Raw genomic sequence first — 25,457 nt, forward strand, 5'->3', positions numbered from 1 at the left:
CAATCACGCGCAAACACGACGTCAAAGACTTATGGCATGTTTAACTCAAGATTAAGCTACAGTTATACATTTGGTACGCGAGGCGATGAACTGGCCTTTTAAATAGCGGGGGCAATTAAATAGGTCGAGTGACGATGAATGGCTGAAATACAGGAGGAAAGAAGACATAGGTATGTGCTATGGTGCTCATTTGGTGGGAAGAAAGAGTGTTGCCACGAAGATGTGGGCACTGCACAAACAATGGCCACATCTTCGTACAAAAACAAACAAACAAAAACAGAATTCATTAAAGAAGAGGACAGAGTGCATCGCTTTGGAGGATTACGTTTTGCAGAGTTTACAGGTTGTACACACTCTGCGAAGGTGAGAGGTATGAGTGATATAATAAATAAGATTAAAAAACTACCTATAGTGGTATACAAGATGACGTTGGCATTCATGAGGTGCGATCAGCCGGCTTCTCGTGAATCCTCCGATCACCGGGCCAATTCATCCATTCCGTTGGGTGTTCGCGTAGGATAAAAAAAAATGTAGCAGTAGGTTCTGTAATGAGAGAGAGAACAGTATGCGGTGACCGGTGAATTTGAGTTCTGGCACTGCGTTGCGTACGCGCCAAATGGACTTGCGTGAGTGCAACATGAATTCATTTGTAGTCCGTGACTACTTAAAAAAACACAGGGCGTGTCTTATAATCGCTCCATATCTTATGGTACTGCATCATTGGCCGATAAGAACGTCGAAACGCACATCATAAAGCAAGGAGTTTTAACATAATGCGCAGCGTAAGTTAGTCTGCTTCGAGCGCGGTGGCTGCAGTGACGTCAGAACACTGAGCTCTGATTGGCTCTGAGGGAAGGATAGTGGGTGGACCTCAATGCTAGCTGCCTCGAGGTTACCCACTATCCTCCAATCAGAGCCAATCACAGCTCGGCGTCATTCTGACGTCACCGCAACCCCTGCAAAAGAAGCAGACGAACTTGCGTTCCGCATAAGCTCCTTCCTGCGTTTCTTAAGCCATCACCAACTATAGATACCCGTGACGTATGAAGAATGCAATTAACGGCACTACATTCATCAATCAAAGATTTCGAATCAGTGTTAATTGGATCTAGAGAATACCAACGTCCGCACTTTTTACCCTTACCCTTAGCGTCTAAGAAAATAGCTTCTTGCGGTGCACTTTCCAGAAAATCAGTTAAACAAACTATTGTAAACAAGGGCCCTCTTGCTATTCGTACCCTGAATTGCATTGTCCTCAGGATTAGATTGAGCTGCAGGTATACACACTTGCGATGTGTTATACAGTTACATGTTACACTTTAAACATGTTCGATAAGAAGATAGTTTCGTGCAGTTGAAACAGGTAATTCCTAGATATGCATGGCAGCGCGTCGGTACAGCCGCGTAAGAATTTGACATTACGTCCCAGACTAACATTCAATCTAGTGAAGGTTACTAGGCGCTGCTCTTAACCACATAGACCTGGATAAAGCTGCTCTATTACGCATTTCCGTGAGCTATGACTGGTGCTTTCATTGCCGACTCTCCTCTCCACGTCAGTCCTGGCCACAACGAAGTGGAGAAAAAGAACGCGTTGAGGCCTGTATCTTTCCTGTCCTTCACAATTTGCCCTAAAATAGACCTGATTCGTCTTCAGTACAAACAAGTGGCAAAGCAAAAGCATCTTCACACGAAAACGAGGCTGGATGACCAATGTCATAATTTCTTCCACCGAGATCTTCAAGCGCTGCAATCGCTTGAGCCATCACTGCGCCGTTTCGCGGAATCGGCCAGTACCCAGCCACATATCAATGGTCCTGGAAGACGTCGCTCGACCGTTGCAAAATATTTCTAGACGCCGGCCAAAGTATCACGTAATAAAACGCGTCTCTGTCGTCCTTCAACTTAAGCAATGATGACGAAGAGAGTAAGACAGGAAGGGTGGAGGTTTGTAACGTCTTCAAATTGTCCCGGGGAGACGCCCCGACGCTCAGTCAACGATGTACTTTCGCACCCTCGACGCCGTCGTATTTATAGCTGCAGAACCCTCCCGTGCCAACTACATCAGAATGGACCGCAGTGGATGCTACGAGTCATATAAGCCAATAAAGTGCGGTTATTCTGTCACGCGACCCTGGGGACTTCACGTTGCGATGCGCGACAAGCAAGGTCACGTGGTACGCTTCGAGCACCGGAGTGGCCAGGACTGCCTGTAGGGTCTAGGGCGGACCGCATTAAAACGAAGCATCGACGCCATTGCAGAAGCGAATGCCAGACACCGATGCCAAGGAATGCGTTTCGGTAGACTCCGTTCATGAGTTTTGGCCCGCGGGCAGTGAACGGAGTGACACTTTACCAGGAAAAGAGGCGCGCCCTCGGCACACGTGGCGCACCTGGTGACTGACCTGTCTCCGTGGCAAGGAAGATAGATGACTCGAGGGGTTTGTGCGCGTGCTCCGTGCTAGACGACACACGGTAGTTGGGTGTACCGCAGCGAGAAGCCGTACTGGCCGTTCATGGCGTTGTCGCTCGAGGCATGGTTGCTCTTGACCTTCAACGTGAATGGCTTGCTGTTGGCTGCGAGGAAGAAAGAACGCGTGTTCTTCACTCGATGTTGATGGCTGCTGCTGCAATACACCCGTTTCAAAAGTGCGCGTCCTCTAGTAGCTGCTGCGCCAATCATCCGAGTTCGCCATTGTTTGGGCACGTATACACGGGGGTTGCGTCAACGTTCGACGTGAACTCGGTTCAGCTCGTATCTAATCACACGCTTCGTGCCCATGAATGGATGCTTATGATTGTACCCTTTATAACGGGCGGTAGCTTGCGCCAGCTAGCCTAGAAGTTAAGAACCAAAAGTATTATTTCTTTCCTTAGTGAATTTGCCAAACCTCTGAAATTTCGTAACTATAACCAGGTGGTCTAAAATATGAGCAGGATGACTGCCAATGTTGCTTGATGATGTGTTGAAAAGGGCCGACTTAACGGATGTGAGCGTACTCAAAACGTACTCGGCATGTTGTAGAGACATGCTCTCAAAATTGATTTTACATCTTTCACTTGGCAAAGGCAATTCGAATGATTTTCTTCCTTTTTTACGACATGAAGGACCGGGAGTAGTTGTTCTTAAGTCCAACAAAGGCATAGATACAGAAAGGATGTTTCCGTTAAAATTACTTTTGTAGTGCTCTTCCTAGATTGGCACTCTATCATCAGATGATACTCCTCTGCCTGTGAGGAAATATATGACCACTGTCGTTAATAGAGCGGCGTGGTATATTATACAAGAGCTTATGTCTTTTTGTTGTTTTAATCCGATACGAGTGACCTCACTATCACATCACTGAAAAATAAAATGACTGCTTAATGCGTTTTTTTTAGGTGTGTTATTCTTTAAGTACATATTTAGTGCAGGTAAAGGAACCATTCAATTACTATGAAAACGTGACTGGATTAAGCATAAAGACAGATGTTTCGTAAATAACGACGACCTGGCTATTGGGCGATCTAAATAGGTAGTATATATTGCACAATTTCTTTTTTCACTAACTCGTATTATGCGATTATAAGGCTAAGGTGAGCGTCATACCTCATCTCACAAATGTATAGTGTATGCAAAGCACATCAGAATACTGTTTTTCACGAAAACTTACGCATGGAAGTAGATAACAGATAGTGACGTTCTGATAGGGTACGCAGATGCAGAGCATAATGCTTCATTTTTTTGTCAGGATGTGGATTGCAACATTAAGAAAGATTCGAACCAAGAATGAAAAAAGAATGATGTTGACCTGTAGTAGCTAGCCCATAATATTTTAACTTGTAGTAGCTAGCTCATAATAGAGTGCATACAACACTGGTGGTATATGCGGAGCTAGCAAGTTGGTCAGTTTTGTGCATCAGAAAGGGCCGTTGACACGGCGTGCAGCGGCACTTTTGGGGCCTCGGGGTGCTTACAGATGATGACGTTCTCGTCGCCAAGGCTGGTCCCGCAGAACCGATCCTGTCCGTGACCGAGTCCAAGCATCGAGCCTTGATCAATACCAACAAAGTCGTCCATGTTGCAGGTGGTGCCGTTGGCGCCGCGGTCGATCGGCTTGCCCCACGAGAAGGACGAATTGGACTCCGTCTCCCACTTGATGGAGCAGAAGTTCTCCTCCATCCGGATGCAGATGGAGTAGCGCAGATTGCTCAGGTAGCGCACCCGGTGATCCACCATCGGGCCGTAGTTGAAGCTCCGCACGATGGCGCTGGGGCTTCGGTAGTACAGTAGACAGCCGGCAGGCGCTGCAAAGCGCGTGAGAATCAGGGGCGATGTTGTATATTACAGAACTTAGCTCATTTGGGTTGTTAACTAAAAGCAAAGCTTTCTGGCGATATGCGTAGCTTTACCTATTCATCAATACGTATAAATGACGTTTTGAACGACTCAATAAAAATATGTGACAATAGGTAATTCCACGAGGTACTAACGGCATTGCAAACTTGTCAAAAGCAGTCATCACTCGAAGAACTTTGAGGCTCTTTGTGAAACGAAACAATAACCTATGAATTTGTCAAACACAAATGTGAGAGCACGTCATATTACGTATAAACTTATACACCTTATTTTGTTCTGATATGTTTCTGAGAGAAATTATATATAGTTAGTTTCTTTTCAATAGCCACTCGGTGGAGCCGAATAACACGCAGAAGATAGAAAACCACTAAGCACCATAAGGTATTCCTTGACATGATTTCCTATATCGGAACCAGGAAGCGTTATTTTTCGTAGTTGTCTATTTTCAGAGCAACGCACCGGTGTCTCTGGAGCATATCCTACTTTTTGGGGGACTGATTAACGAGAGCGTTGCTGGGTACCCTGTGTATGAGAATTACTCTTAAAATAGCGTCATCATTTTGTAATCTTCAGAGCCTGTATGCGGAGTCCATGGCCATTTCATTGTTGACTGTTATCCGGATTTGATAATAAGAACAGGAGACGGTACTATAAAACGCAAACCTTTCAAGGCTTACTTAAAGCATTACTCAGTGTACTAAGCAGTTTATCCATCGGAGTGCTAAAGAACACTGTTGTGCTGCTGTAGAAGGCACTACTACTGAAGACACTCTACCATACAAAAATACTGTGGAAGAAACTTTTTTTCCGCTTGGACTGACCTATATCGAGACTATTGCACTGGACCATGCTGATCTTTATTCGCCATCTCCGTGTCATCTTGTCCCCGTTGCTGACCACACTTAGCACCACAGGATTCCCAGAACTTCGTCCCATGTCCACGTACACTGTAAACACAAGTGACACATTTCTGGTTTAGACATTTGAGATATTTCATAATCCTTCTTGACCATCGTAAGGTCGGTAAGAATGCTTTGCGGTATATTAGACCCTTACAAATGTGTCTAGCTCCGGCTAAATTTACGCTGTTGAAAGAGCTATGCGGTTTTCCTGCGATCTTTGGTTAGCAAACGCACCTAAGCTTATTACCACAATTGAGTTTTCTGTCACTTGATGACCAGCTGTGTGGCACGAAGAAATGGCGGATGATATTTTATTTGAGACCTCTTTCAGATAAACCAATCTCGCCAGCCAGTTTCATTACATCGCCTCTGAGGGCATGCATATTTGGAACCGTATACCTTTCTGCACATGCAACAGCTGAGCTGAAGGTCTACTAGAGCGGAGCACGAGACGCTACGAGCTGTATCGTGTGCTGGCGCCTGCCTCCTGTGGACTGCAGTTACGGCGACGTCACGCTTAGGTTGAACGCTCAGTAAGACCGGTCTATTGAGCTTGTGAACGGAAATCCGGGAAGAGCAAAGTCCGCGAAGCGCGTCCATCATCATTTGGACATTAAGGAAAGATCTCGCGCGTCGTTCCACATTCAGCCTGCCTCGCGTAATCCATCCGACGTCAGGCAGCGGCTAAGCGAAGAGTATAGGCGTATCGCAGGGTGCTCACAGTGCAGTCCCGCGTTCTCTCCGCAAAGAATGGGCAGGCGCTCCCCGACGGTCGTCCGCACCATGAACGAGTCGGTGATGCACTGTCCGTTCTCATCGGGCTGGGCCAGACTGAACTCGAGGAAGTCGAGGCGCAGCTGGCACACGTTGTTCTGCTTCTCGATGGTCACTTGGCACGTGTCCGTCCCGTTCTCGCCGTTCGGGTAGTTGGGGTTCACGAACTCCGTCTCGTTGTCGCTCGTCGACTTGCCGCACGTGAAGCTCACTGCGAAGCGTTTCGAATAAACTCGCGACTTTGGAGAATATATATACATATACACAGTCATGCGACGATAAGGACTACACGTTTGCTGTTAAGAACAAATAACATCAGAATACACGGGAATAATAAACGAAGAGTAAACCAGGCACCAAGACAATCGCAAAACGATTCATAGAGGTAATCGGGTGTGTTCGTATTAAATTTGGCTTCTGGGAGTTATGAAAAGCTTTCTGATATGAACATTGCAATGAGGATGTGTACCACGAAATGGTATGTGGTTCCCGGTGGCACACGTCGTGGGAGCAACATGTGAACAGTCATCTGGCGGAGCGGATCAACGTATACAGTGAATGCAGTTTCTAAGTCTACTTGAAAATGGTCCCTGATTTCACGCATTGCAAAAGACAGCTTACTTCAGCAGGAACTTTTTTGTGGTTATTGCGGATAATGAAGCGGCTATCTGTCACAGGAAAAGATGAGGTGATAACGTAAATACTGCAAATATAATACCGATATGACGATGCAAACAGCGATGTCCACGACGAGCTTTATTGGTTTATTGATTAACATCGACCGTTTCAGAATAGGATAGTTCTAATAAAAGCATCCCTCCGAGACCCCACTAAGCCCGTTGTTAGCGTAAAAATAAGCGACCGTGCAGTAATATTTGGCTTACCATAGCAGCAGACGCCGAAGCCGTTGGCACACCGGTTAACTTCCGTTCCTTTTCTGTCGATGCAATCCTGTTCACTGACGCAGGTTCCATTCTGGTTGTTTCTGCCTTCGCATGGCTGGTTCTGGTAACGCAGGAGGTTGATGATCCCCGCTGGTTCGCAAAACACAACGAGATCAGCGTTAGTGACCCGTACGTGAGATGTTCAAAAGTGCCCCGCAAAGGTTCCTTACTGATGCTCTGCGGTCTTCCAGGTCGGCTTGGAGGCAACTGGCCACCGAAGATTCCCTGGCCGTACGCTGCTCCAAGCAGCGCGGCCAGTATGGCGAACAGAATCATGCCATGACGAGGCTGCATGCTTTGTTTTCTGAAATTCATGAGTGACGAGTTTGGTACCTCCCTTGGTAATGAAGACGTCCTTCGTATTTCCCAACACTATCGTATACAGATGTATCGTGTTTGGGAGCCTATGAGTCAAACTCAGGCATGTGACGGGCTTCTCGGCAATTGCACTGGAGTCAAAAGGCGGAAATAAACTCTGATGAAAAATTTAAGACGCAGAAGATCAGAAGGCTTAAGGATGGTTCACACAGCCTTATTTCTTCCGTTACCTTACAAAGCTTACGTCTGCTATGTCAAAAGTGACCGGGACACGAATGTTTCGCTGACTGATACGTAACGTAAGAAAACGGTACTGGCTGAACCAACCTTTGGTCTCTGGATCTGCTCTCATGTTGCAGTGGGGACGTATGAATACTCCAACGAGAACCAAACTCTAGTTTTTAGATGAAAATGATCTGTTCCAAGAAATACAACGAGAGACAATTGCTGAGATGGACTATTCTGCATTAAAATACTTTTAAAATCGTGAGCTGAAAGCTAATTGTACCACGATAACCACCAACTACTAAAACATAATCCCTCGGCGTCACGTCTCGACGTCCCTAGTTGACCACAGGGTGTCGCAACCGGGGGTCAAACAAAAAGTTGCCACGCAACGGTATACGCTAAGCACGCGGATGAAACCTACCGGTAGCTTTCGGCGCGATGCGGCGACTGTCTCGCTCAAGGTCGAATCCCGCGAACCCTCACAGCGACCGAGGGAGGGCGAGAAGAACTGGACCTCAAGATGCGTTGTCTGCCAGCCCGTACCTGTTACCGAAGCTGCCTTGCCCTCGGTCAAACTTCCCCTGCCTCGCGCCGAAACCGGACTTAGGATGTGGGTCACGCGCGCTCAGTGTCAAGTTCATTACGCTCCGAAAAGCAGGCATGGTCCCTCGCCATCCGCACATACACACGGCGCGCCGTGCGCGCCTTGAGAGCAAGAGACCTAACGGTCCGGTGTACGCACCTTGCAGCTGAAGACCTGCGGCAGCGGGCTGCCGGGATGCCCGCGGAGCAAAGGTACCGTAGCAACGGCACGAGCTGGGGCGGTGGGACTGCCACACTCCTGGGCAATCACAGACTGGCCCTGTTGGTGACGGCAGGGCTTAAAAAAGTCAAGCGTCCCGAAATGCAAGCTTCAACGCCAGACGGGCCCGGCCACAAACCCGGAAGACAAGTCTGCTTCCAATGGCGGATGATGGGGGAGCTTTCCTCCTCTCCACTTACATAACGTCTTGGGGGTCAGATTCACGTCCTGGACGGAAGATGGCCCCCCTCCTCTCCTCCGGCTGTTACGTCAAAGGGCCATTGACCTTCCGGGGGGTAACAGGTAGCTTGTGGAGCCCTGCCTTCATCCTCGCCCATTTTGAGGGAAGGGAAGGACGTCCTCTGGGTCGTGAGGAGGAGGAAGCCCCCAAGGGTCCTCCCCCACTTCGGGGGGGGGGGGGGGGGGGGGGACTTTTTGGCGGTCTTTGCTTTTGCAGCGTCTGCATCTTGCTTCTGGGCCGCTCTTGGCAAAGACAGGTCCTCCATCAAACTTCCGAAAAGCTGCGCAGAAGAAGAAAAATGGCGGTGTGGAGAGGAGGTGTCAGGGAGGGAGGGCGACAATAAGAAAAGCAGACGTCCTTTTGAGGGTCGTCCCGAGCCGAGACTAAACACAGACCCCCCCTCCCTCCCCCCCCTCGGGGGGTGGGTGGGCCCCAGTGCTCCTACTGGCATGCTTCTGTCGCACGGTGACGGACAATGGTCCGTTGGCCATGGCGGCGCTTCGGGAGGAACGTTTTTCTCGGGGTGCATCGCCTCACCGACCTAACGGTTCTCGGCGGAACGGCGAAGCATTGTGCCGATGTTTTGGGCTGAGCAAGAGAAATAGATGGAAATACGTCGCGCCGTGCTTCTTTGCCGCACTTGGCATCTGTGTGCGACCTGTTTCCGCAAACATCGGGTTCTGAGTTTTTTTGGGGGGTTTCTGTTGCTCGGAACGATTTTCGAGACGGAGATGTTATCTCGAAGATGAGTGAACTGACTTGATAATAGTAAAACGAATTATTTTATTAGATGCAGATTTATTCCGGGACTTATGGGAGCTGTGAACTTCAAGAATGTAGGTGGTGACTTCTGACATCTTTGCATGCACTCTGACTGCTGCCTTGAAACAATGGTGAAAATTTTGATGTTTCTCAAATATGTGATTGGACAAAAGTAGCGTCTGAGGCAATCAAACACATTCCTATTTCTTCTTTTTTCTGTTAAAAGTGTCAGCGGGTTGCGACCAATAAAGTGTTAAAATATTAATGCATTTTGCTATCTGTGCTACAAAAAAAAGTTTTTTTTATATATATAAATTTTAAGATGCGCCATCAAGTATTGCCGCTGCATAAACGGGTAGGGTAGTACTTGATGGCGCAAATGGGTATTTCCAGAAAATGCTTTCTCCTCTCATATTCCTATGAGGGACTGATAGTATTTTGAAATAAATAAAATATTAATAACTACTCGCTTTTCGCAGTGATGCTTGGTCGAGAAGCTTGGCGCAGAAATATTTTCTTATTCGCCGTTTTATTTGTCGCACCTAACACTTGACAAGTTTATTTAGCTGTATATAATGCTACTTTATTTGTGATGGACTACTCCAAAAATACGCAGCGCCTCCCATCGTCCCTTTAACGTACTACGGAAATTCTACTAATGTACGGAGCGTGAAGGGGTGCCCATAAATAAAAGAAGCGGTTCATGTTTGTTTATATTTTGCGATTTCAGAGCGCGACTGTCCGTGTCGTACGTGTGTCTTGTTTCGTCCTGTTTTTCGCGCCTTTTGGCCTTTTAATCGATATGAACCAACTAGCCCCAACCAAAGTTCTATTGCACCACAATTCCCGGCGGAGCGCGGTGCGATCTGCGATTGACCATGAGGCCTTGTGAGATTTTCCGGAGGGGTTTGTAAGGTTGTGTTATTGATTGCAAGAAGGACACCGCTGCAGAAGCGATGATTTTACCGTTGGGTCTCTAGACGTGCCAACGTATTTTATCTTTCAATGCCATCACAAAGCAATGGTGTCATTTTTTTCCTTCTTCTTGTAATGAAGAAAGCATTTTACGGGCAACCGTTCTAGCAGATTATAGGTTAAACTTAAAAAATTATAGTTTTTGTTTTTGATAATAAAAACAAGTTTTATTTATTTCAAGTAATTACAAACTTACGTGTTAATTGCGGTCCTTTTCTTTATCAGTTTTCCCTCGTTTTGTGGCAGTAATAAGATTTTTTTTTAATTAAGCGTAGCAGGCCACCTGGATATCACAACTGTCAAGGCACCCGACAATATTTTATCATAGTGTTTATTATAAAACGAAAGTACCACATGGACGCTTCACTAAAGCAAGGCTGAAATGAACCGAACTATTTTTTTTCTTAAGCATGGCTCGAAGTGTGAGTAAACATAATTGTATCGAAGTAACACGAGAAAACACACTCAAACGGTTTCGTGTAACGTTTACGCAAACTAGGAACATTCCTGCCGTCTCGCACTCTGAGCACACTTCCTTCCTACACGAGGCGCGACACTTGGAGGTCACGTGTGAGGAAGTACCGTTTAATGCCGCTGCACTCCGCCGTTGGTCCCTCCGTCACCGGCTCTGAGTTATGCAAAGCAGCTGGCCCGTACATTCCTCCATCGCCGCGTTTAGGGAGGGCACACGGTAGGTATCCGTGTAATGTAAAATTCGTTTAATGTCATAGCTTTGTACAGCAAAACGTATTCGCGCCATTATTACTCTAAATGTTTCTCCCACGGCTAAGATATTTTTTCTTTGTGCCCAAAGGGTGACCTTGACATAATTTTTGCGAAATCATCCCAAAATCACACGATCTATCAAAGGTTTGTACTAAAAACAAAAAAAAAAAAAAGCATGTGAATGTTGGGATACAATATACTGCTTAGATAAGTGTGGAGGATGTTTTATAGTTCAAATGAATTTCTAAGAGTGCATAAATAGGGACTTTTAGCAAACCATTCCCGTGTTCCGCGTCCCGCACTACTGGAGCACTACCGGGACCGTGGGGCGCGCGCTTGAAATCATGCTTCAAAGCTTCGATTAGGGCGATACGCAAAACACGGTAGTTGTTTGCTAAATTCTATATTATCTAGAGTGCATGATTCATGAAAATGAAAGGGTTCTGAAACGAGTTACTAATTTAATTAGGTTTCATCGGCACATTTCATCGCTGGGATAAAGCATTGCTGTCAATAAAGGAGAGTATACATAATGTCTTCCTTGAGGCTGTCCATGTTGTTTTAAAGGAACACTCTTGCTTTACTATTTAATTGACTTTAGGAGATGCGTCGGTTGACGAAATTTCCAGTTGGGCACCCATAGGCAGCACATAAAGTAAAGTGGGGTTCGATTGTAATGTACAGTTTAAACGTACAGTTATTAAAAACCTCCTTCCAAACTGTCATTTACTAAAAATTTTAACCAGACGGTTACAATGTATCCCATTTGTGTTTTGTATTCCATTGAGGCTGTGATGCAATTGGGAGTTTTAGTATACCGATTCAATACCTCCGATACGATGCACGTGTTGTTGTAAGCGTTGAAGTACGCGCAAAGTCGGTCGGCGAGCTTTCGGGTATCGTAATCGTAGTTATCGGAACGATCTAATAAATTTCCCTATTGACAGTCTTCCAACAATATGAAGGGTTGAAGGTTCGTCGATTTAATACAATGATATTATAGCCTCCCGTTATTACGAGAGGTTGAAGGCCTTTACTGCATACAACCGTCAAAGCATTATTATAGAATTCTAGCGAACCGTTTTTGCGCTCCAGTAACGATACCTGAAAGCGCTCAAATGACTCCGATAACGACACGCGATACTCCGCCGACTCCTTTGTACATGCATCGTATCGTTATCGGACATCGTTATCAGATTTATCGAAACGATACACTAAAAAGCTCTATTAAGGATCTGACTCAGCTGTTGCTTCGTACTATATGTATATATAATACAAAAGAAAAGAAGACTTGGCTGCCATACATGTTTATACTGTTTCTTCCATGCCTTAAGAGCGAAGATAATTCAAATGAAGTTTAGCTGGAAGCAGATGTTGATTATAACTTACGACCGTATTGACTGTAAGCGAAGATGACTGTTCGTGAACTTTCTTTTTGCCCTTTTTTTATGATGATGATGGCACAGCACGACGAGGCGCGGCTCCAAGGTCACGCCCTTGGCTGCAAAACTTCCCAGTCACGCTTGAAGACGTCTGGCGTCGTTTCCTGTGGTGCAAGAGCGCGCACTGCCCTCCCGTTCGGGTCCCACGCCAACACCTGTACGGGCGCCGGGTGTCATTAGCATCGCTTAACCACTTCCTGGGGTCGCGCCTTTTGGCTTGTAACCTGCGTTTTCTTGCTCTCTCTCTCTCTCTCTCGAGCCGCGTACGGTTTGAGCTGCCAACGCGATGGTTCGCCGGTTTTCAGGCTTGTTCTGTTCCGACTACGCGAATACGTTTCTTGCTACGCCAACCGTGACGTTTAAACTTTTAAAGCACGGCATGCTTTACAGCGGTAGCTCCTACTTGGAGAGGTTTGTCCACCCGCGCGTGCGTGCATACCCCAGGTCACGTGACACCGGTACTTGACGCCATGACGTCGCGTAACGTTTAACGCCTTAAAAACGGATATAAACGATCGCTCCTTAAGTACTGTATTCCGTGCAGTATATTGTTGAAGATAAAGGTCGCCGTTAATCCAATTCGTCGAATATTTTACTTCCAACTTGACCGTTTGAGCAAGGAATGGAAAACATTCCAGTATCTCATCAGTTAAATACTGGAAAGAATAAAACACGAGGGACGGACAAAACAACACAGGTTTTATCATTTTGTTAGACCACCTGAGACTGGGTGGAAGAAACTGAGACTGGGTGTTAAACCACCTGAGACTGGGTGGAAGAAGTCCGTTGTGTTTCTTCCACCCACTCTCAGGTGGTCTAACAAAATGGTAAACCCACACCAGCTCGCCTGCGCCCTTACTGTTTTTTCACACGTTTTATGTTGTATGTTTTATTTTTTTTAGTATTTAACTTTATCGCTAAAGCGCGCAACAAAAGTATATTTAATCATTTTCCCTTACGCTCTCTTTTACGACGTTACTAATTAATGGTTCAAAATTATAACCTCTGGGCCCGACAATCTTGAAAAGCAGCTTCATGAAAAAAAAAAAAAAAAAAAGGAGGCAGCGGTGATTATTTCTGTGCTGCTGTTATACGAAGGTGCGTTACTTGCGGGACTGGTATTTGTCATAAAAAAAAAAATTGAGCCGCGATTTGAGGGCAGTTTGTTTTCCTAACTTGCTGTTCAAGTTTTTTTTGCTTATTTTGCGTATTAATACGCATAAACACATTGTATTGGTTCGCGAAAAAAATAAAATAAATGCAGACTCCACAACGAAATGTTTCATTTTCCAGCTGCGTCAGTTGATACGGTTCCCCAGAGAGCATATATACTGTAAATCTAATTCAAACTTCGAGGATTTAAGTTTATTTTTTACATATAGTTCCAGGACTGAAATATCTCGTTTAATTTTTTTTTTTTTTACAAGAATGTTTTAGTTCTATTACAAACGAAACTGATATTGTTATTGCTGTTTTTTTTTTTGTTTTTTTTTTCTTGTCTGCGGAATGACGTAAGATCCTGACATTCTCCATGAATCCTTACGCTCATTCTTTCGCGGGCCGCTATCACCAGGCTGTCATGATGGCCTTCTGGTCATTGGACTCACTGATGAGTTCGGAATAAGGCGCAAGATTCGATACGAGTTGTGCGTTCCCCAGACCGGGCGGAGGCCATTTAAGTTCTGTTACTCACTCAGTCAGAAGCATTCAGGTAATTTTTGTTTGTCATAAACCCACGTGGTAAGTGTTTCTCTTCTATATTTATTTTTAGTTCTTTTTTCGTTACTGCGGATAATGCAACTTGCACGCAAACGCTCTTCGTTTGACAGAAACGTGCGTAGTGTTTTCTTTTTCTCTTCTTTCTTTATTGTTTTGCCAACTTTTTGTCATATTAAAATTGGCAAGCTTAAATAGCGTCTTAGGGAAGTGAATCAACTCGTATAATATGCAAGCTTCTTGTTGTCATTACTGCCCATCGGATCGCCATCTCCCGGCCGTGGTACTTATTCTCGTTTGTGTGCTTGCACTCGCGAGTGCATCTCATTCAATAATTATTTCATAAAGATGTTGATTCACATTTACAGCCGATTATAGTCCCCATTGCTAAGTTATAATTAGGAATTCGGGTTGTCTTCGTCATGACTCTTTTAGCTCTTTATCTGTATTGAAAACAGGCCGGATAATTTTCAGCCATTGAACAAAGGCACAGCGGTTTGATGATCGACACACATCCGCACATCTGGCAAAGAAGATCGATGGTAAAAATAGACCATACTTTAAAAAAAAAAAAAAAAAAAAAAGGTCTGGCCTTACAACCGTTTGTCCCCACATGATATAATTCACCTTAAAATTTTGATTCGACCTACAGAGCAATCACGTCGAGCAGACAGCGCCAACTTTGACGAGGGGCTTGAGAATGGTGCGAATAACCTATTAAACAGCTAAAATACGTATCAAAGCCTACAAAAAAAAAAAAAAAAAAAAAACAGGCTTCGCAGTAGAGACAACGAAACCCCGATTATCTTAATTTAGTTAGTAACCGGTAGATTACCTATTTTAATAAGCAGTACCCAGTCGGTGTAGGAATATACCTTTTTTTTTTTTTTTTCGAGAGTGTAGCAAATTCGAAAAAGAATGTCCCTACAAAATGAAATAAAAACGCCCAACGTGGGGCTCGAACCCACGACCCCGAGATTAAGAGTCTCGTGCTCTACCGACTGAGCTAGCCGGGCGAGGTCTGCCAGAGGTGGCAGCGGTCTGCTAATGCAAAGCTATAGAAAAACTCACTATCCATGGGACGACAGTTTGGTAATGCGAAACTAGCGAAAAATTGACTATCGCTAGAATCGATAGCTTGGAAAAACTACCGATCTCATGGACAGTGTATTCTTCGATAGTTTTGCATTACCAGGTCGCTGCCATCTCTCGCACACGTCGCCCGGCTAGCTCAGTCGGTAGAGCACGAGACTCTTAATCTCGGGGTCGTGGGTTCGAGCCCCACGTTGGGCGTTTTTGTTTCATTGTGTAGGGAACATTCTTTTTAGGGTTTTATACATTCTCAGCAAAATAGGTTATTGTCCAGAACTATAGATAGGCACTGTAGATGCTGGCTCTGGGTCAACTATCGATACTTTCGAAAGTCAACTTTCGGAGAAGTATGTAGTTACCATTTTTAGACCACCTGAGACTGGGTGGAAGGAACACGACGACGTCTCAACTTTCTTTGAGACTTTCAGTCTCAGGTGGCCTAAAAAATGGTAAACTTACACCAGCTCGCCTGCGCTCTAACTGTTTTTTCAAGTATGTAGTGTTTACGAAAATGAGAGCGCAGTCCATAAAGAAGATGGCGACGGATATCTGCGGGCGGACAAGCCGGTGCTCTGGATAAAACATGGAATAATAAAGAAAGTAACATCAAGTTGCATTATACATATACATTCTATTTTTGTTTAGCTAGGGGAAACATTTGTTGAAAATATTTGGCATCAGGTGTCTTCACATGTTAACTGCTTCAAGCTTTGAAGATTTTTATTCTTCAAACTGCACACCTTACTTTTCTTGAATATTGTCAGGTAAAATGGGGCACTCTGGTGGGGATCATATATAATTGTTTCCTCTGCTCATGCTCTCCTTGATGTTATCCCTTTTTGTTCGGACCTATTTTGGTATATTTTGATAACGGTGCCAGGTAAATGGTTTGCCATCTGGTACAAAATACAACTTTAAAGTACAGGACTCGTCACGTAATGTATTTAAAAAAATATTGTTTAGTCAGTAGATTTAACAGAAATTTGGTTGTTGATACCTCAAATTGAGCATTACCAGATAAAAACCTTAGTCGAGGCCAACATAATTGTTACGGATGCTTTTGTTTTTAATTCTTCAATCACATATAAATTTGGGAACATAAACGTTAACTGCATCAAAAAGAAAAAAAGAAAAACAAAATTTTGCTGTGATCCACATATTGATATTTTTGGTAATAAAGCGTTAATTCAGTGGAAAAAAAAGACCTGTAACTTTGGAAGGCAATATTGTTTTCTTTCTTTCTGGGAACCTATTTGATCCAGAGAAACACCACACTTATTTTTTCATATGGGTAATCATGACTCGTGATCTCATGTGATGGGATGCGTAGTGTACTTATGACGTGAGACAAAGGTATTTTCATATTTCTGATTGATTTCTGCCCATAAAAAACAAAGCGCCAACTCCCGAAAAGCAATTTAAAAAAAGGCAAAAAAACAAAGCAAACTATGACAACCCATATAAAAGAAAAAAAAAACAGCAAATGCTTCACTATTGACATATTTTATTCACAGTTTTTCGATAGTATACAGCGTATAGTTTATCGATTGTTGATTGTCAATTCGCAACTTTTAGCGGCGGTGGCACCGTGGTGTGAGAATCGCGCTCCCTAGCTTAAGTTTCTGGATGATAAGCTTCGCAAGGTAAATGCACGGTTACAGCTTTTTGACAGTGGAGTACAAAGTGAGATCCTAATATCGCTCGGAGTTCACATAACTAGAATTACTTACACGTCGCAGACCCCACACCTTCCATGGTGTCCGCGACGATCATCCAGAGGACAGAAATTTCTATTGGCACCAGTCAAAATAGGTCGGAAAACGTGGAAATAGTTTCTAGAAAAAATTTATACCGTTTTCAGATAGCTTTTCAATAGGCTTTAGGTCGTTCCTCAATAGTTATCCGGAAGTCCCTTGCTATCCATTGGCGACGGTAGTCGGCAATGGATAGTATATTTATAATGTGGATGCTTGGGCAAGTTGGTAATTCATGCTTGGATAGAACAGCGCGGATGAACAGTCACTCTCACATGCACACAAGTAGGACACAGACTCGCAGCGCTGCTATTTATAGTTTTAGATAGCCGACTATGGATAGTACTATCGATAGTTTTTTCACTATTGATAGTTAGACTTGGATTCCACTCTAGATAGTATTGGTAGTGCTATCGATAGGTTTTGCTCCACTACAGTAATCACTAGACAAGGTACTCACTTGCGAACCTCCTTCTCTAAGCAGCAGGTCATAGTCTGCTGTCTTAGAAAAGGAGGTTGGTAATGGAAGTAAGCTGGGGGATGTCTACGGTTCCCTGTTTTCGGAGTCTATTTATCCTGAAAATCGGAAAGTGTATTTAGAAATTTATTAATATTTTTTTTTTGCCAAAAAATTTGAAATTTGTTGATGTTTATTTATGATGGATTTTCGCTTCTCTGAAATTCGGAGTTTATTTCGGCTGTGAAATTTCTTTTTTCACAATTCAATTTAAAAAAAAAGAACGAAAACAAATATTATTCAAGTACAAACCTGCCCTAACTTCATAAGAACTCACCCGTATCGTGTGACAGTTTTTCACCTGAATTGGACATTCGCACGCACCCTTGCCATTGGTAGTACTAACTTATGTTTATAATGTAATTAAATGCGAAGGTGCAAGCGAGCTGGACAAGAATGACGAAAATAATTCCTGGACAAGGGGAACAAGACGGACGAAGGACAAACACCTAGCTGTGTTTGGAGATTTGTGTTTGTCCTTTGTTTCCCTTCTCCATGGATTATGTTCGTAATGCTAACTGTCCCACAACAAAACTTGCAAACAAGTGTTGCTTTAATAAACGCCGAAAAATTAACATATCTGAAATCCTTGACGTAGTCTGGGGAAAACTCGTTTTTCCAAGGCTCAACGAAACAACACGTCGAAAGATGGGCTGTTGTGTCCTTCCCTCATGATTTATTACTTTCTGGTATTTAACGTTTTCTTCTAATTCCATTCCGCCGCTCCAACTTGCTGGTGCGCAGGGTGAAGTGGTGAGCTATAACGTTTAGCTGACCCACGTACTCTTATGATTAGTTTTCACTGTTATAAAAACACAACCCCACTTTCCCCTAAGAAGTCGAAACTAAAAACTAGAACAGTGCTTTCTCTAATGTCCCGAAATTGCAATATCCCGTTGTCCTGAACAGAACTTGACGAGATATATGGTGAACCCCCTTTCGTCAATAGTCTGAAATTGGAAAGGAAACTGGAAATAAACTTTTCATCGGGGACACTCATCCAAACCTATTTGTAAAATACCATGTTTTTTTGTTGTTTGTTTGGTTTTTGCCACCGTAACATGTAAATTTAGAGTTTTCTGCCTTAATATGTAGTGACGTGAATTGTGCCGGCAAGTGCTCTTAAGATTTTATGGGATACATCTGAAAACACGAAACGCTGGGGATTAAATCAGGTTTTATTTTTTGTTATACTGTTGATAGAGGTAAGGTCATTCCAATGTGAGAAATAAACATATGATTTTAACCGGAGAGGACGGACTACAATGGGTACAAAGGGCAAACTCACACGTCTCGAAGGCAGCTGAATTGGATTTATTCACATATCCTGTTGGCCCACGTTCCCACACAACGTATATATATATATATATATATATATATATATATATATATATATATATATATTTAAAAAAAACTACATTTTACAATGTTTTACTTTCCCCTATCCTACCCCTTACCAAAAAAAAACTTTCTCGACGTTGTGAGAGGGGGTATATCATTGGCTGTGTTGTGGAGGTGTGATGCCGGCCGCATGCACGTGTGAAAACTCGGTGGATGTCGTTTGAGGGATGACATATAAAACACTCAAATACTAGTTACTGAGCAGGTGAGCTGGTGAACGATCATAGCGAGACAAGAACACGGCGAAGATACTTAAGATTGCTTGCGTGTAGGAATGCGAAAGCATTATAGTCCCGCAAGTGAAATGTTTTCGAGTAAAATTTCTACACGTATTAAAGTTGTTTCTAACCGTTATTGTATTCGATGTGTGTGTGTGTGTGTGTTTGCGTATTCGTTAGCCACCAGTCCCCAAACTTTCTTCGGGCCCTCATGCTGCACAACGACGAAGTTGACGGTTCATTGCAGAAAGCACGCTACGGAGTACAGATAATTAAGCTCCGAAGCGCGACCGACGCGCTGGAGGCAGAGCGCCACGTCTTCGTTGGGCACACGGCGCTCCGGTGATGATATCTCGCTCCCCCAATGCCCAGGCGTGGCGCCCACGCCGGCTTCACAGCTTCCATGACGAAGCATCTGCGTTGCTGTGCTCTTCTTTGTGTTTTATTTTTGAGGCTCGGCCGCTTTGACATTGAGCGGCGCGTGTTTGATGACGTATTTTCACGGCCATCTTTCGGGCACAACGCCGACTCCGCCTTTTCCCGTATGAGACATATTGTCCTTAAAAAAAACAAGAAAAAACACTATGAGTCAAGGAAAAACGGAAAGCGGACAAAAACAGCGTCTCAAACACGATGTGTGAATGAAATATATTCACCTACCTTCGAGCGCGTGTGTGTGTTCATTGTCCCTTTGTGCGTCGTCCTTCGCCTCCGGTTGGAATCATGGGTAACGTTTATCAGTTAGCTGTTTATTAACATCGCCTATCGAGAAATAAAGTTGGCTACCGTAACCAAAAATCCCATGACCAAAAAAAAAAAAAAAAAAAATGCGCCCAACGTGGGGCTCGAACCCACGACCCCGAGATTAAGAGTCTCGTGCTCTACCGACTGAGCTAGCCGGGCGACGACTGTTGCTGGTGGTGACTGTGGTCACTTGAGAATGTGCTCATTGGCGACGTTTCTTCCTTCTATCCTTGGTTACATGGCGGGGTGTTAAACGGCGACAGCCACAGCCCCAGCGTGCAAGTGAGGGCGTCGGGGCTAAGCAGGTGTCATTGTATCGTCGGGGTGTGCAGTCAGGTGTTTCGCTATGCAGATCTGTTTGGCTCGGCTTTTGCCGTTCGCTAAATTACGTTGAAACCGAGCATAGCGTTAATGACCTGATGTGGTAAAAGTTATCTTTGCTCCTATTATGAGGCGTTTGCTGACATATGAAACAACCGATTTTATACAATGTTTTTTTCCTTACAAAATTAAATAAAAAGAAATAAAAGCTTGTCGACGCCTTTAGTGGGTGAGGTATATGGGGGGGTATCATTGGCTGTGTTATGGAGGAGTAGCGCTGGCCGTATGAACGCGTGCCAACTCGGTGGAGGTCGTGTGGGGGATGACGTATAGACGCTTTTGGTGTTTGCAAACAAGCGGCGCTTGACGCTGATTGGATACCCCCCCGCGACTTCCGGTCGAAGAATTTCCGGTTTTTTCCTGCGTGGTTTCCCAATGGTGCGTACGAGCTGGGTTGCTGATGTTTCGACCGGCGTGATAATTTTAGTGTGCAGAGTGTTTACCCTTTCGCCTACGGAAATGTCAAGTGACTATTTTAAAGGGCTCGACATCGAGGCACAGAATCGGTATCGAGAGAAGTTGTCGTTCAGGGGCCAAGAGCTGCCCGACCCGCTGGACGGTGATCTGGTACGGTTTAGCTTTTCTTCGGACTCCAGGAACTTCCCCCCAGTCGCGGCAGCAGATATCTTCATGTATCTCGTGGAAGGAGTGTGCTTTTATACCAAGGAACAGTTCAAAAGCCACAAGATGGGCGAAGCATACAACGCCTTTGTGAGTGGAAAAGTGAAACGGCTTGTGTCGTTCAAGGCAGGCAAGCGTGGGGAAGGCATCGTCGTCATTGCGGCAACTGTCGAGGCCAGTCAAACGCTAACGAAAGCATACCAACCGTGGTGCGTTGTTCAGGACGATGGAACTGTTACTAGTGCCCATTGCACGTGCATGGCCGGGTGAGTACTTCATTCACAAGAGTCTATTTGAGTGATTGGAAGTTTTGGCAGATCGTTTTCGGAGGCCCGCCACCGCTCCGGGCGTGCGCTTCAAACGTGATTCGAAGTGGGAGCGCTATCTCCCGCTAGCAATATCGTTCCCTGTAGACACGATCTACTAAAACTCACGATTTCCTACTCCATTGTTCGATCTCACGTGACTCTTAAGATATCTACAAGAGTCTGGGTTTCCGATTTCCCTTTAGAATTGCGTGAAAAAAAAAAAGAAAGACGAGGGCACTGTTTACCCACAAAAACACTGTTGACTAACGTATTCTATTTTGATGTATCATTCGCGAACAGGCTGCACGTATCTACATAGTGGTAATCGTTTTGAGTCGCTATGCATAATCAAAGTATAAGTGCATGTAGTTACAAATTGCCGCCATGTCATGAAACTTGATGCTGTGCAGTTCTTTGAAGTTGCGCGAAATTTTCTTTAATCTAATGGGTGCTTTTATGGTGTTATGCTTGTCACATTCGTCAACACATGGAGCTTCATGCTTTCCTTGCATTTTCTGGGTACTTAATACATCATATTTATGCTGTTGTGGATTTCAGCCTGGGGGAATGCTGTACTCACGTTGCTGCTCTACTCTTCAGCGTTGAAGCAACTGTGAAGTATGGGCTAAACAACCCATCACCGACTGATGTGGCATGCAGGTGGATTGAGGTGTCAAGAAAAAGTGTAGTAAGCCTTTCATGATTTCAAGTCTTCACTTTTGCTCTGTCACATCAGTCTTTTTTCAGAACTGCAAGAACTAACTGCAAAATTGCATGCAGGCAGCACCACTTAGCGACATCATATTCTTCAAGCCTAAGGTAGGACAGGCTGTGATTCAAGTTGCTCCGAGACCACGGGGACCTGTACCGACATGGACAGACGAACAAGTTCGCGGCTTCATGCACCGAATAAAAGTGAGAAAATCGAAATAAATTATTTTCCGTTCATAAGTCCAGTGTCTTGTGCCTAGCCATCCGAAATATCCTGACTGGGTAACTGTGCATGACTACACTAAAAATCCGGGTTCAACTCCCAGGTCGAGGGTTGGTGAGTGATGTTTGCATTACACATTGTCACCAACCAATGTACACTTTAATCCGGTTTTTGTTCTTATAGGCATTAGCCCCAAAAACGCTTCTGCTGTGCTCGATCACGGACAGCGAGGAAACTGACTCCGCTCCTGAAGCAGCTGACCAAGAACCAGAGAGACCGGCCAAGCGCAAGGAGACGCCCTCACAGTTGCCGCTTGGTGGTATTTACCAAAACATGGACCTAAAAGCAGCCCAGGAAGTTCGGCTAACAGCTGCACATTGTTCTGAGATTGAGAAAGCCACTCGCGGGCAATCAAGATCCCTCAGATGGAAGCAAGAACGGAAGGGCAGAATAACAGCGTCTGTCTTGGGTCGTGTGGCTACATGCCAGAGCGGTGCCGATGGCCTTGTTGCGGAGGTTATGGGGTATATAGAGGCACCTCGTGTTTCAAACCTCCGTTGGGGCTCTGAAAAGGAACCAGAAGCTAAACGAGCATTTATTGCAAAGGAGTCCCTGAAACATAAAGACCTGCAACTAAATGAGTGTGGTTTGTTTGTTGTAGGAAGCCTGCCCTTTCTAGCTGCATTTCCCGATGCCATTGTCTCTTGCGCATGCTGCGAGAAGGCAGTCCTGGAGGTCAAGTGTGCTGCATCAATGAAAGGTGCTTCCCTCACTAAAACGTCTAAGCGTTTACCTTATCTCGATGAGAACCTGCAGCTGAGGCACGATCATGGTTACTATGCCCAAGTACAAGCACAAATGGCGGCCACGAAGCTCCGTCGAGCATACTTTGCTGTTTTTACGGGACCTCCCATAAATATTGAGGTTATAACCTTTGATGAGAATTTCTGGGCAGCTGCAAAACTTAAAGCAGAGTGCTTTTTTATTAACCACATCTTTCCAGAACTGCAGTCCATGCGAATCTTCAAGCAAATGGAATGTGCGAGGACAACATGCCATTGTCATGGCGCTAGGTCGGGCCGTGTTGTTGAATGTTCACTTTGTTGCGACATTTTCTATCTGAAGTGTGTAAACCTTAAACGCACACCAAGATCATGGGTGTGCACTGCATGCCAAACTGTCAGCCGTACTGGCGACAACTGAATGTCAGCACAGCTTGTTCGGACTTTTTTTTCTTTCTTGGTGTTGCTGCATGTAATTAGGCTGCATAGCCTTGAATGTTAACTTTGTTGTGACAATTTCCATCTGAAGTGTGTAAACCTTAAACGCACACCAAGATCATGGGTGTGCACTGCATGCCAAACTGTCGGCCATACTGCAGCGACAACTAAATGTCAACACAACTTGTTCGGACTTTTTTCTTTTTTGTGCTGTATGCAATTAAAAATTGTAAGAATATCTTTTTGCTGTCTGGCTTTGATGTTACTAGTCAAGTATGTTTATAAGTTATTTTTACAGCTCAAAAGTGCCCCAAATGTACTATACACATACAAAAAGTTCTGAACAATTCGTCGAACAAGCATGTACAGTACATACCAGTGAATATTTTATACTATTATGATCATAAGGGACTTAAATTATAAAAAAAGCCAAAACCTGTCAAGGTGGCAGCTTGAGTTCAGGTTTTATCTGTCGCAAAAAAACTTTGGTCTAGTTTATGTAATTTAAAAGGTTAAAGTGCAAACTAAAGCATGTACAAAATAAGACACACGTACGACATGGACAGGCGCAGGCCTGCCCTTGTCGTACGTGTGTCTTATCTCGTCTGTGTTTCACTTTGCACTTTCATTTGTCACATGTAATTAGTAGTCAAGAAAATTATGCACCCAGCAACCAAAAGTAAGCATAATAAAAATGCTTGTATTTACCGATCAATGCAGTCTAGCACTCAAGAAATTATTATAAGGCACACTGACTTCACACTTCACCATGTGTTGCTTCCTTTGCAATGAAAACATTTAGTGATGCACAGCCAAGCCCTTGTGACTGTTGATAGGAGTTGGCAGGTTGACATGCCCAGCACACGCAGCCGCTAATTTGTCCATGGCTGCATAGCCTTCAACGCTGGCTGTTCTCACAAGCTTTCCTGGCGGCTGTTGATGATAGGAGTTTGCAGGTTGACAAGTTCACCACACACAACTGCTGACTTGTCCATGGTTGCATAGCCTTCATTGCCAGCTGTTCTCACGAGCTTTCCTAGCGGCTGTTGATGAGAGGAGTTTGCAGGTTGACAAGCCCGCCGCACACCGCTGCTATCTTGTCAATGGTCACGTAGCCCTCATCGCCGGCTCTTTTCACGAAACTTACCGGCAGCTCAGTCTGGAATAATCTAAAAACTTTCAGCTTTCGTATTGCTCTCTCAACATGGATGCGGACGCTGGAGAGTTTCCTTGACGCAGTGACTTCAGCTCCAGGTAGTTGGGTGCGCTTCTTTGTTAGTGAGGGCATCAAAAGGGTTGCGCCTCGAGCTGCAAACATGTCTTCACAGCGGAACCCTCTGTCAACAAGATAGACATCTCCCTCTTCAACCATGTCAAGTAGCCCACTGTGTAAGGTTAGCTCCTTGTCGGAAACCCTGCCCCCCCAGGCTTTCGAAACAAACGTGATTGCTCCTGACGGGGATACCACAACAAGCAGCCTGATGGTATTGTGGTGTTTGTAGCTGGAAAAAGTTTGGCTTCTGGCCTTCATTACAGTTGGTCTCTGGATAAATACTTCCGTGCAGTCAATTATTCCCCTGACATGGTCAAATAATGGGTCTCGAAATGCTCGAGGACGATGGGTTTGAATCGACCGTCGAGATGGCCAGATGATGAACTTCTTGAGATTCTCTGCCAAAACGTCGAGCCACGAGTGGAAAATTACACTTACAGTGCATGCTGAGATGCCAAATCGACATGCCAGGTCTTGTGTTAGAAGACCTAGTCGCAGTCGCATGAGCACTAGGATCAGTTGCTGCTCTGGATCTAGGCATGTCCTGTGTGGTGGATTCCAGATGGACAGCACAAACTGCAGCAAGGCATTAAACATGGCTGTAGACACTAGCCCCGTGTAAAATTTCACAGTCTTGTCAGACTGCATGACTGTGCTTTTGGTAACTTCCGGAAGGTTGGGTGGCTTCTTTTCCTCCTCAAGCTCAGCAATCTTCATTTTAGCGACTGCCAAGTCCTGTTCCATACAAATGATGCGCTCTTTTAATGATTTGTTCTCCAAAATCTGGTTTGAGATGTCCTGTAGAGTAAGTGTTGTTTCTGTCAT

General features: G+C 44.7%; 3 protein-coding genes and 3 non-coding genes across 6 annotated transcripts; 2 read left to right on the forward strand and 4 right to left on the reverse strand.

Moving 5' to 3' along the window:
• Window positions 1–411: 411 nt before the first annotated feature.
• LOC8039189 lies at window positions 412–7,253 on the reverse strand. Its single transcript, XM_029980895.4, has 7 exons — window positions 7,130–7,253; window positions 6,900–7,049; window positions 5,963–6,226; window positions 5,161–5,286; window positions 3,958–4,287; window positions 2,394–2,577; window positions 412–543 (listed from the first exon to the last, which is right to left on the reverse strand). Exons 1-6 carry the CDS (start codon window positions 7,251–7,253, stop codon window positions 2,462–2,464), a joined length of 1,110 nt encoding a protein of 369 aa, XP_029836755.3. The 3' UTR covers window positions 412–543; window positions 2,394–2,461.
• Window positions 7,254–15,112: 7,859 nt separating this feature from the next.
• Trnak-cuu lies at window positions 15,113–15,185 on the reverse strand. The gene has a single exon. It is a non-coding gene; the product is annotated as a tRNA-Lys (tRNA).
• A 204-nt stretch (window positions 15,186–15,389) lies between these two features.
• On the forward strand, window positions 15,390–15,462 carry Trnak-cuu. Its single transcript has one exon. It is a non-coding gene; the product is annotated as a tRNA-Lys (tRNA).
• Window positions 15,463–19,981: 4,519 nt separating this feature from the next.
• Window positions 19,982–20,054, reverse strand: Trnak-cuu. Its single transcript has one exon. It is a non-coding gene; the product is annotated as a tRNA-Lys (tRNA).
• A 533-nt stretch (window positions 20,055–20,587) lies between these two features.
• LOC120837544 lies at window positions 20,588–23,342 on the forward strand. Its single transcript, XM_040206985.3, has 4 exons — window positions 20,588–21,163; window positions 21,764–21,893; window positions 21,986–22,120; window positions 22,323–23,342. Exons 1-4 carry the CDS (start codon window positions 20,652–20,654, stop codon window positions 23,340–23,342), a joined length of 1,797 nt encoding a protein of 598 aa, XP_040062919.2. The 5' UTR covers window positions 20,588–20,651.
• A 1,053-nt stretch (window positions 23,343–24,395) lies between these two features.
• LOC120837546 lies at window positions 24,396–25,457 on the reverse strand. Its single transcript, XM_040206987.1, has one exon. It carries the CDS (start codon window positions 25,455–25,457, stop codon window positions 24,396–24,398), a length of 1,062 nt encoding a protein of 353 aa, XP_040062921.1.

Source organism: Ixodes scapularis, unplaced genomic scaffold (assembly GCF_016920785.2).
Source record: "Ixodes scapularis isolate PalLabHiFi unplaced genomic scaffold, ASM1692078v2 PGA_scaffold4__175_contigs__length_147842914, whole genome shotgun sequence".
Taxonomy (NCBI): Eukaryota; Metazoa; Arthropoda; class Arachnida; order Ixodida; family Ixodidae; genus Ixodes; species Ixodes scapularis.

What these genes read in the sequence shown, in the direction of transcription:
- LOC8039189 (XM_029980895.4), bottom strand. Translation starts at nt 7,253, where the DNA reads ATGCAGCCTCGTCATGGCATGATTCTGTTCGCCATACTGGCCGCGCTG. An exon ending in CTTCGGCGTCTGCTGCTATG is followed by an intron (nt 6,227 to 6,899) that starts GTAAGCCAAATA and finishes AACGCTTCGCAG; the next exon opens with TGAGCTTCACGTGCGGCAAG. An exon ending in CGACGAGAACGTCATCATCT is followed by an intron (nt 2,578 to 3,957) that starts GTAAGCACCCCG and finishes TCTTCCTCGCAG; the next exon opens with CCAACAGCAAGCCATTCACG.
- LOC120837544 (XM_040206985.3), top strand. Translation starts at nt 20,652, where the DNA reads ATGGTGCGTACGAGCTGGGTTGCTGATGTTTCGACCGGCGTGATAATT. An exon ending in AGGTGTCAAGAAAAAGTGTA is followed by an intron (nt 21,894 to 21,985) that starts GTAAGCCTTTCA and finishes AATTGCATGCAG; the next exon opens with GCAGCACCACTTAGCGACAT. An exon ending in GCTTCATGCACCGAATAAAA is followed by an intron (nt 22,121 to 22,322) that starts GTGAGAAAATCG and finishes TTGTTCTTATAG; the next exon opens with GCATTAGCCCCAAAAACGCT.
- LOC120837546 (XM_040206987.1), bottom strand. Translation starts at nt 25,457, where the DNA reads ATGACAGAAACAACACTTACTCTACAGGACATCTCAAACCAGATTTTG.